The sequence below is a fragment of the Ptychodera flava genome, unplaced genomic scaffold (assembly GCF_041260155.1).
Source record: "Ptychodera flava strain L36383 unplaced genomic scaffold, AS_Pfla_20210202 Scaffold_73__1_contigs__length_589788_pilon, whole genome shotgun sequence".
NCBI lineage: Eukaryota > Metazoa > Hemichordata > Enteropneusta > Ptychoderidae > Ptychodera > Ptychodera flava.
Window position 1 is genome coordinate 519184 of NW_027248395.1, and position 11615 is coordinate 530798.

General features: G+C 40.1%; 2 protein-coding genes across 2 annotated transcripts; one reads left to right on the forward strand and one right to left on the reverse strand.

Moving 5' to 3' along the window:
• Window positions 1-7699: 7699 nt before the first annotated feature.
• On the forward strand, window positions 7700-8997 carry LOC139128843 (uncharacterized). The gene is made up of 3 exons (XM_070694551.1): window positions 7700-8240; window positions 8515-8550; window positions 8702-8997. Exons 1-3 carry the CDS (start codon window positions 7949-7951, stop codon window positions 8995-8997), a joined length of 624 nt encoding a protein of 207 aa, XP_070550652.1. The 5' UTR covers window positions 7700-7948.
• A 928-nt stretch (window positions 8998-9925) lies between these two features.
• Window positions 9926-11257, reverse strand: LOC139128844 (uncharacterized protein F54H12.2-like). Its single transcript, XM_070694552.1, has one exon. The coding sequence runs from the start codon at window positions 11255-11257 to the stop codon at window positions 9926-9928; it is 1332 nt and encodes a 443-aa protein (XP_070550653.1).
• Window positions 11258-11615: the final 358 nt, after the last annotated feature.

Genomic DNA, 11615 nt, shown 5'->3' on the forward strand with positions numbered 1-11615 from the left:
TAATCGATCACTGGGCACTTTTTTCATTGCTCTTCGTTGCCATTGATCAAAATTGGCCGTAACGAGGAAACCCGAAGTAGCAGTTTTTTGAAAGCTTTTGTCCACCACCTTACTGTGTTGTGATGGTACCTGTAAAGTTGTGGATATGTATTCGTTGCCCTGGCGAACACCATTCCTTTACCATTTGGAGGGCTGACAATGGAAATCTGAGGGTAATTTCAGCCCCTCTACATTGGTCGGAAACACAGTATTTGGATTTTGTCAGTCGAGCACACACAGTGAATAGTTTACATCACAGGCGCTCCTTAGCTGGGTAGTCTGCTCACGTACCAGTATTTAGGTTGAAGTGGCGGGCATATCGACAACGGGATCAATAGATTGATCCGAAAATCGATTTTCTTAGCAGACTACCCAGCTAAGGAGCACCTGTGGTTTACATATACATGTACACAGACCAACCTGACTGTCTTTGTTAGATCCTAGGTCAAGTGAGCTGACCTGTGCCTTTGCTTTGTTATGTAAATATTTTCCTGCCTTTACAATGGGCTGATTATATAATAGTATAGCCACGCATTATTCATTTGAACTTTAGTCAGTCAGCAGTGAACATGGAAGTGAACATGGCTCTTGTACAACTCCAAATTCCATGGAAAATTAGGATCCGAGGTCCATTAGCAAGATTCTAACAGTGTTATGGAGAAGGGAGCTCACTAATATGTTACAACTGTAAGGATTGACATTGCAGCATCAACTGAACTGACCTCTAAATTACGTGAGTTAAGATACACAACAGTTTAATTATGCACTTGGCTGAGGTGACAACTCAAAACTGCTAGACTGGAGAGGTAGGCCTTGCATTCATATGTGTAGGTTGCTTTATATTTTGATCAATTGTTAATCATAATGCCTTTAGAAATAAACTACATGTATATTTACTTGCTGACTGATTTTTTTTAGTTTTGCAGTAATTCATTGCATTGGTATCTATGGCAATATCATAAGGTGGTATTCCTTACTTAACAAAAGTTTAACACATATTGTTGTCATACTTTCTAAGAGATTGAACTCGCACAAGACAAACAAACTTCTGTAAAAGAGTGCAGAAATTAAATATAGTTCTACAGAAATTCTACATAAAAATTCTGTAGAACGTGGTATAAATTCAGTAAATTTGTACGGATATTCTGTAGAACGTGTATTGAATTTACATAGAAATTCTGTAAATTCTACAGAAATGATGCAGAAATTCTGTTGAATTTCTACAGAAAAAGGGGGCCAAAACTCCATTAAACTCCGTTAATTTCCATAAATGTTCAGCAGAATTTCTGTTGAAATTCTATATCACTTTAATTGAATTTTATCATCAATTTCAATAGAATTTCTACAGAATATTTTCATAAGGGACAGTTTATGTGTGTTAGTTTGAACTTTGCCAGTGGAGTTTATTGCCTTGTATTTGCAGTTTCAATATGATTTGGGAAACCTGGGACAGCCTCTGGCAGATCGCGTGTATGTATGTGCGAAAAAAAATATCTGTCAAAGCAAAAATAAGATTTGAAGGGACTGTGTGTGTTAAATTACTGTCACTGGCCTGGCTATCCCGCAAGCCTTGTTCCATAGCCAGCAACAAACACACAGAGCCCTACATAAAGGTAAAGCATGGACATTAAAAAGACGTCCATGGCAAAGCTCCATGGTAAAACCTACCTAAGCACCTCATGCATGATCTCCACACCAGACTCAGAGATTCCGGCCGGCGTGGCTTGCAACATTGCAATGTTTGATTGAATGAAGAAATTAATTAAGAGTTGAGGTATATTGTAGTCTGTTAGTATAGATGTATATGTATAAGACTAGGTAGGTGAAATGGATGCACACTCTTTCTTTCATTCCAGCAGACCATGCATTCACTTCTATAGCAATTAGCCAGCATGCACATGCTCATAATAATAGAGATAATTTATGCAAAGAAATTAATTGTGAAGTGGGACAAACGTAGTTTGTTAGTATGGATTGATATGTGTAAGACATGGTAGGTGACATGGGTACACACTCTTTCTTTCATTCCAGCAGGATATTTGCAATCTGCTGTATAGCCAGTTGGCTAACACATAGGAGCTTAAAATAGAATGGAGTTAACGTATTCCTCCAATTCTAAAACCCCGCCCAATTATACGCCTCCCTGGATTATTTTACCGATTCGTAATTGGCTGTTAGTTCGTTTATAACGCCCCGGGGGGGGGGGTACACCCACATTCTGACTGGAACAATAGAGCCATCGTCATGTAATGAGACAAGGATATCCGAGAAAGCCTACGTTGCTTATCAAAATCACAAACAAGTGCCAAAGTGAAGTATCAAACCTCAAAACAAGCACACTATTATTTGGTGTTGGAACATTTCAATCTTGATCAAGTTCGAATCGAATATTTCGATGCCATTTGGCTACCATAACATGAACATTATGATAGTCGAGTTTTTGAACGTGTTGATCAAGTACGATTCGCCCATTTCACGTGGTGAAAAAAATCGTTCCTTTCCACGGGTATCGCGAATGCGCTCGACAGAAATGAAGACATCATGATTTCCGAGGAGATTCCGGTACTCGATGACGACTTATCAAAGGAAGCCGTAGGACTTGTGTTTGATGACAAGGGGAAGATGACGATATAGACTTCGATGGGTTTTACTTCGATGAAGAGGGCAATTGTATCGAGAAACGAGACATCCGAAGTTTCTTCCGTGCATGAACTGAAAATTCTTTGAATTTCTTTCGTTAATGTTTTATCAATTTTGCACATAGTTTTTCCGCCTGCTTGTTCGTAAGAACACATTTCGTTTCGAGATACGGTTAGACTTTTTGTAACTACCATAGGAGCAAAACAATAAACTCACAATGTGTAATTAATCGTTTATTTTAAGGAGTATGCTAATTGAAAATCGTAAATAGAAAACATCGGACGGACACCACCACATGCATGTGCTGAACAGAACTTTACCCTGACCTCATGGACTAGCACCTTTGACCTATTGCGTGAATTGACCAATCACAGCCAGCGGAACTTTAGGGACTTTCCTTTACTCACTGTCTGCCTTTTGCGGCCATGCTATGAGGAGCTAGCTGCTGCGGAGCGCAACGAAGGATCGTGGTGATTATCTATACATGAAATACGAACATTTATTGCTATCGTATTGTTTTGGCAAAAGAGGGTATGGCAAGTACCGGTACGCTAAATTTCAAAACTTGTAGATCTCCATTAATTTATACTGTACTGTTTCCACTGCCAGTATCGACACAGCATGGCCATGAGTCGAAATCACAAAGTATGAGTTGTCTGCAGCGCTCGAATGAATGAACAAAACATTGGCATAAAATTTGCATAAAATTGCATTAATTAGCATATATCAACGACGATTTTCGATTTCGCTGTGACATATCCGTTTATACAGCCCCCACATCTTTTCCCTCACCTTTGCTTCTGAAAAGGGGGTTTTAGAATCGGAGAATACGGTAGAATGGAGATAATTTATGCAACAAAATTAATTTAGAAATGAGACACGTGTAGTTTGTTGGTATGGATGTATATGTGTAAGACATACTAGGTGTAATGGGTGCACACCCTTTCTTTCATTCAGGCAGACACTATACTTCTTCTGTATGGCCATAGGCTAGCATATAGGTGATAATTTAAGCAGAGATAATCAGTCCCCATGGACACAATCCGTGTGTGTGTGTGTGTGTGGGGGGGGGGCTTACAGGTTTGGTCATGTCCGTGCATGGTTATAGGATGGCATATAGATGCTAATTAGAATCCAGATAATTTATGAAAAGAAATTAATTAGGAAATGAGACAAGTCTTATTTGTTATTATGGATGTATAGGTTAAATGGATGCACACTCTTTCTTTCATTCCTGCAGACATGCATTATGTGGTATAGCGATTAGGCTAGCACATAGGTGCAAATTAGAATGGAAATAATTTATGCAAAGAAATGAATTAAGAAATGAGACAAGTGTGTTTTGTTAGTATGGATGTATATGTGTAAGACAAGCTAGATGTAATGGGTGCACAGTCTTTTTTTCATTACAGCAGGCAATGCATTGTGCTTTATAGCCATAGGCTTGTATATAGATGCTAATTAGAATGGAGATAATTTATGCAAAGAAATTAATTAAGATGAGTGTAGTTTGTTATTATTGATGTACCGTATATGTGTAAGACATGGTAGGTGAAATGGACGCACTCTCTTTCGTTCATTCCAACAGGCACTACATTCTGTCGTATAGCATACGCCTAGCATAAGGAGTCTAATAGAATAGAGATAATTTATGCAAAGAAATAATTAAGAAATGAGACAAGTGTAGTTTGTTAGTATGGATGTATATGAGTAAGACATGCTAGATGTAATGGATGCACACTCTTTCTTTCATTCAGGTAGACACTATACTTTCTGTATGGCCATAGGCTAGCATATAGGTGATAATTAAGCAGAGATAATTAGTCCCCATGGACACAATCCGTGTGGGGGGGGGGCCTTACAGGTTTGGTCATGTCCGTGCATGTGTGCGTGCGTGCGTTAATGCGTTCATGCAGATATCTCAGACATGCCCTGGTCAATTTCTTTCAATCTTTGCTCAAGGATAGTACCCTACCCCATACAGATGCACGTCGATTTGTTTCACAATGCGATGAAATGGGCTGTGTTAGAGGACTTTTTAGTTTACGTCTCCATAGACTCCCATGTATAAGTCAGCTCTCCATAGAATCCCATGTATAAGGCCAAGTAAAATAAAAATTAAGTTTCTCATCATATTCATTTTGCAAAAAGGATGCAGTGACACAGTTTTTAGTCCCCACGGATGAAGTCCAGGGGGCTTATAGATTGGGTCATGTCCGTCCGTTCACGCAGATATCTCAGATATTTTGACAAAATGTCATGTGACCTCGGTGACCTTTGACCTCAAATATACATCTTTGTCCATAAGTGCTACACCCTTCATATATGGTATGATGGGACACCTTATGACGCCACATATTGTACCTCATTAATTATGCGCATATCTAATTTTGAGCAAGCCAATAGAGCTAGAGGTCTGATTTTTGGTATATAGGGATAATACGGATAGTTTTCAATCGGATTCGAACCCACAACATACGGCATCAGTCGCCTAGCTGAGAGGCCACAGACAGAACCGCTCTGCTAAATCTCCACTCCCAAAAAAGAGTGGTTCAATAGCTAAGTTACTTAGCAATTCAATTTTTTCGACAAAATGTCACATGACCTCGGTGACCTTAGACCTCAAATATACATATTTGTCCATAACTCAGTAACCACAAGTGCTACACCCTTCATATATGGTATGATGGGACACCTTATGACGCCACATATTGCACCTCATTAATTATGTGCATATCTAATTTTGAGCGAGCCAATAGAGCTAGAGGTCTGATTTTTGGTATATAGGGATAACTTAGCAATACAATTTTTTTGACAAAATGTCACGTGACCTCGGTGACCTTTGACCTCAAATATACATATTTGTCCATAACTCAGTAACCACAAGTGGTACACCCTTCATATTTGGTATGATGGAAGACCTTATGACACCACATACTGTTCCCATATTAATTAAGCGCATATCTAATTCTGAGCAAGCCAATAGAGCTGGAGGTCTGACTTTTGGTAAATAGGGATAACTATAGGATAGAATTTTTTGACCAAATATCATGTGACCTCGATGACCTTTTACGTAAAATACACGATTATGTCAATAAGGCAAAAGTAATTAAATTCTTTGTTTTGTGTCCCCACCCGCTTAGGTTTTAAAGGTTTTCATGAAAAACACACACAGTGTATTTGAATAGGATATTCTAGGACATACCCGCTTAGCTTTTCTGAACTAAAAATTTTGTTACATTTTTTTATTTGCTGCAATCAAATTACATTGTGTTATTTTTCTTGTGTGTGTTTTTCAGCCGCTTACACGCGTACCTTTTCCCATTTTGAGTGGACGCAAAACAAAGAATTTAATTACTTTGGCCTAAATAAGTAACCACAAGTGCTTTGTCCTTTATATTTAGTAGGATGGGAGACCTTATGACAACACATGCTTTACCTCATTAATTATGCACATATCTAATTCTGGGCAAGCCAATAGAGCTAGAGGTCTGATTTTTGGCATATAGGGATTAATTAGCAATACAATTTATTTTCAAAATGTCACGTGACCTTGATGACCTTTGACCTTGATTATATATATATGCATAACTCAGTAACCACAAGTTCTATCTATACCCTCCAATTTTGATAGGATAATAGACCTTAAGATGTCACATCTTGTACCTCATTTATTATGCGCATATGTATTTCTTGGCTGGCCAATACAGCTAGAAGTCTGATCTTTTTTCCTGATTTAGAACCCTAACTTAGACATGCCTTATGTGTTTCAAAATATGGAACAACGACATAGACCTATGTGCCCATTGATCTCAACATATACACTCAAGTGATACTTCTTAATGACCACATTTCCCTGCCCCATCAAGACTAATACTCCTATTACAAGTTGGGACTATGTCATTGTCAATGACTTGTTTATTCAGAGAAATTAATTACGAAATAAGATAAGTGAAGTTTGTTAGTATGGATATATATGTGTAGACATGCTAGGTGTAATGGATGCACACACTTTCTTTTATTCCAACAGACACTATATACTGCTGTGTTGCCATAGGCTAGCATATAGGTGATAATTAAAACAGAGATAATTTATGCAAAGAAATAATTAGGAAATGAGACAAGTGTAGTTAGTATGGATATACGGGTATGTGTGTAAGACATGCCAGGTGTTATGGGTGCACACTCTTTCTTTCATTCAAACAGACACTATATTCTGCTGTATGGCCGTAGGTTAGCATTATATGTTAATTGAAATGAAGATAATTTATGCAAAGAAATGAATTAAGAAATAAGGACAGGTGTAGTTTGTTAGTATTGATGTATATGTGTAAGACATGCTAGGTGAAATGGATGCACACTCTTTCATTCCAACAATCACTATTTTGCTGTGTTGCCATAGGCTAGCATAGTAGGTGATAATAAAAAACAGAGATAATTTATGCAAAGAAATTAATTAGAAATGAGACGAGTGAAGTTTGTTAGTATGGATGTTTTTGTGTAGACATGCTAGGTGTAATGGGTGCACACTCTTTCTTTCATTCAAACAGACACTATATTCTGCTGTATGGCCATAGGTTAGCATTATATGTTAATTGAAATGAAGATAATTTATGCAAAGAAATGAATTAGAAAATAAGACAAGTGCAGTTTGTTAGAATGGTGTATATGTGTAAGACATGCTAGATGTAATGGTTGCACACTCTTTCTTTCATTCCAGCAGACAATGTGTTGTGCTGTATAGCCATAGGCTAGCATATAGGAGTCTAATAGAATGGAGATAATTTATGCAAAGAAATTAATTAAGAAATGAGACAAGTGTGGTTTGTAAGTATGGATGTATATGTGTAAGACATGCTAGGTGAAATGGATGGCCATAGGTTAGCATATTATATATGTTAATTAAAATGAAGATAATATGGATGTATATGTGGAAAGTAGTAATGGCTGTGGTATAGTCCACACATCTCGCGAGATTTGTGTCCTCTTTTGAAGCGCGGGAGTTGAGAACTGTCATGCTTCTAGGGGGTTATATGGAGGTCATGACCTTAGAAAAGACCCCCTAGTATGCAAAATGAAATTAGCGAGTCCCTCTCATTGGTCCGTTTAAATACCGCAAAGGATATTGGGATGGCCATACCCTTTTCCTGATAGGTTAACTGGTTAATATATGCAAAACAAGAGTATATAAGTAGCAAGAGGGCCAGCTGAGGGCCAATTCAGCTCAGGCGTTCATCCAAACAACAACAACAGCTCAACTATTCAAGCTATGGCTACTCCTATACTATCACCAAGACTACTGGAAGAGGGATGGCGCAAGTGTTATTCAGTGAAGGCTGAACGTCCGTATTACTTTAATGTAAAGACCAACACCAGCGTCTGGACAATGCCAACAGTCTCTGACCAAGATGAGAGGTTTGCTGATGTTCCTGGAAGGAAGAGCCCCGACTTGCCAGAGCCTACTCAGGAAGTGCCCATGCCTGATCAGACTCAGTCCAGTCAGTCATCAGTTGCTGCTTTGGTCCCTCAACCTTCCAAGCCTGGCACAACTAGTCAAGCAGGTGAGAGACAATTCAGATTTCTTCTGCGTGACACAGAGACGTCAGCTCGGATTGTGAGTGTGCAGATGTACAAGGGAAATGTGTACGTTGGAATACGTGAATTCTTCAAGAAACCCGACACTGGAGAACTGATACCAACAAAGAAGGGAATCAATTTGAATTTGGATCAGTGGAATCGGCTGAAATGTATCATGCAGAGTATTGATGATGCTGCCAAGACACTGACATGCAATTGACTTGGAACTCACAGACCCGTCTTTCGTCCTTTTTTCAGAGCCTTCCTTCAGCGATATGCCAAAGACTTGGACAGGCAAGTGGCAAGGAGAGTGGCCAATATGTCTACGCCAAGCTCATTCTGGACGAAGTCAATGCCATCATCAATCAAAACTGTGAGGGATGCAAGGAAGATTACCCATCTCAGAGAGACCATGAGTGCCTGTACTATGGCAATGCCCCTGCAGGTCAATGGGAAGCGATCATCAAATACTTTACTGATGCTGCCAAACGAGTCAACATGCTGGCTGTGCAGAAGTCTGTTCTCGCCATGGCTGAACTGTGTTACATCACCCTGGATCATAATGTTCCACTCGGATTACTCGATCTTGATGATCTCTTGGAGTTACTGTACTATCGCTGGAGTGAAGACCCTGAAGGATGTTATGAAGCTTTATCGGACAGTCTGTCTGTTTACGGAATGGTTTTGTGCAATGACATGATTACCGCAGTTTGTTCAAAATTTGGTTCTGCAAGCAATTAATCACTTCGATTTCCTTCACTTTCTAAATGATTTTTTTTCGGACATTTCAAGTTTGCCTAGGACACTGAGAAACACTTGCAATAAAAAAAAGGTGTTGTGTTTCATGTTTATTTTTTTTGCCTTGTTAAATTTTGTTAACTTTGAGAAAATAAAATTTACTGTTATTGTTTAAAATGAAAATCAATAACTTGTCCGTCTATACTCTTTGTATGATTGTTTTGATGAATGAGTATGTTTAATTGCTCCCCCCTCCCCCTTCCCCCTTTATGGCCCCTCATCTCTGAGAAAAAAAAATCAGACGCAGATGCTTGGTATTTTCAATTGAACAAGTTTGAAAATTTATTGAACACCAACAGGAAAGCCAACACAAGAACTAGTAACAATGTAATGAATATGACTTCTAAGTCAAACGAGTCTGTAAAAAGTTAACATCATAAATGTCAAAATCAACACCAGTCAATTTTTCAATGAAATCATTCACAAGAAAGTCATTAAAAGTCAAGTCCTCAGTAAACTGCTTCACAATGTTCGACATGGACCATCCCCGGCAACGATGTAGCAGATAGTAAAGGACGTATTGTCCACACACTGAAGAAAGAGGTCCTGGAGCCTTTTCTGTTATAGATCCAGTCGAGAGAGTTCCTGTTCAGGAATGCCTTGAAAGGTGTCCTGTTAGGTGGACGTCCGTACGAATCGAAATATTCCCCATGGTCGCTATCGGCAAAGTAGAAAGCCACCCAGTGTTTCCCTGGTTGAGTACTTGGGTCCACATTGGCCACAAAGGCAGCAGGATAGGACTTTAGTCTGGTCTTAGGCAGTCGGTCTGATGGTTTCACCCCGCCAAAAGATGATGCAGTGTATCGGTCTGTACTCAAGATCTCTTTCAACTTTAACGTGTCCATCGTTCACTGGAGTCAAGGAATGAACTTCAGTAATCAAAGAGGACATTGCGGTCTCTGTCGATTTCAATGATGTTATCCAGTTCGCCATACACGAGTAAATTCACTGTATTTGGCAGGGCTTGTCTGAACTGCAGTTCGATGCCCAGGTTGCCTTCTTTGACTAGGTTCAAATGTCCTCCGTCGGCAGACAAGTCCGGTGTGAGATCAAATGCAAACAGTGTGTACCCATTGTCGTATTCATAGCGTTTGATGTTGATTCCTTCATCCCTGCCTATTTTATTCGTTCCTGTAAACAGGGAATAGTAGGCCATGATGAATGATTGACCACCAGCTTTGGTGAAGTCCAGTTTCAGGGGTTTGCTCGGAACTTGTTTTCCACCCACATTAAGGACCAGTGACGTCATGCCGTAATGTTTGAAGTTGAAAGGATTTTTCTTGTATGAACCGTTGAAGGCATCGTTGTCCACCAGACCCAAGACCACACGTTTAGGTAGCTGTCCCAGAAAGATGTGGTCTTTGTTGAAGGACATGGTGCCTCCAGGAATAGACAGAACCTTCATCACACAACGATGTATGGGATACTTGGACGGTCCCTGCTTTAAAGCTTCTGCATGGCCCAGCTGTACCAATGGACTGAGTTTTATTTTCTTGACCAGTAGTGTGGCTTCGGTGACTACAGCTTTGAAGCCTGGATTTTCTACAGAACTCACTAGGGAGAAGGCATTCTTGCTTCTATTGAGTTTGAGACGTAATTCGACACCATTCATTAGATACTTGGGCTGAAAGAAGAGATCCAAATGGATGGGTCCTACCATATCGACAACTTGACTGCCAGACGTGAAGGCATATCGGTTTTTCAGTCCCTTGTTCACTTCTCCACCTTCTTTAGTGGGGTTCACTTCATCCATTTTCAAGTGATAGTCCTTGAAGAATAGGGCTGAAGCAATATGGGTGTCTTTGGCCTCCTCACCATAATTCAACAAGGTCTCCAACATCGCTCGGTAGGGGTAAGTAGGGGAAGGGTTGGATATCATTTTGCCATTGAGGTGTACATCCACCTGGCTGAACAGTGAATGGAGCCACAAGTTGACGGGACCCACTGCTGCATCTTCACCGAGGTTAGTACCATCAACTTTTGTAATCTTGGCCTTGATCAGAAGGAGTGTTGAGGACAGATCGATGTAGTCTTCCCCTGAACCCGAAATCACAAATTCGATGGGTCCCGATTCCACAATGTGGGTCAGGGGATGCACTTCTTCCCATTGCCCCTCTTCCACACTGGTCTGCATTGGAGGAACTGTGAACAAGTCAAGTTCACTCTTGGTACACTCGCAGGAGTGTTCGTGAAGAAATGCCATGTTAGTAAAAAAAATGTCAGGAGACCTTCTCTTTCGCTTGGCTTTGGAGGAAATGACTCTTCGTTTCGGAGTTTTACGTTTTATACTGCTGCCAGGGGGAACTGAATATCTGGAACCCCTGCCTGTCATCAACTGTTTCCCGGCTTCCACCAGTGTTCCCTCTGAGGTTTCAAGAGGGTGCGCAACTTGAGATCACGGTCCCTCCGGGACTGTGTGAGATACGTCGGATATTGTCTCACAGCGGGTCCGTTCATTGTATATGCTAATTTACTGAGGTACGTCACAAGTACAATGAACGTTGGTGGCAACTGCGCCACCAACGGGCGCCTCAAACCCGAAACGCAGAAGTAAAATCTAC

Bases quoted from the DNA above. Each gene is read 5' to 3' on its own strand.
- LOC139128843 (XM_070694551.1), top strand. From the start codon at position 7,949: ATGGCTACTCCTATACTATCACCAAGACTACTGGAAGAGGGATGGCGC. The intron at 8,241-8,514 runs GTGAGAGACAAT...TCCTTTTTTCAG, and splicing joins TGGCACAACTAGTCAAGCAG to AGCCTTCCTTCAGCGATATG. The intron at 8,551-8,701 runs GCAAGTGGCAAG...ATGCCCCTGCAG, and splicing joins TATGCCAAAGACTTGGACAG to GTCAATGGGAAGCGATCATC.
- LOC139128844 (XM_070694552.1), bottom strand. From the start codon at position 11,257: ATGGCATTTCTTCACGAACACTCCTGCGAGTGTACCAAGAGTGAACTT.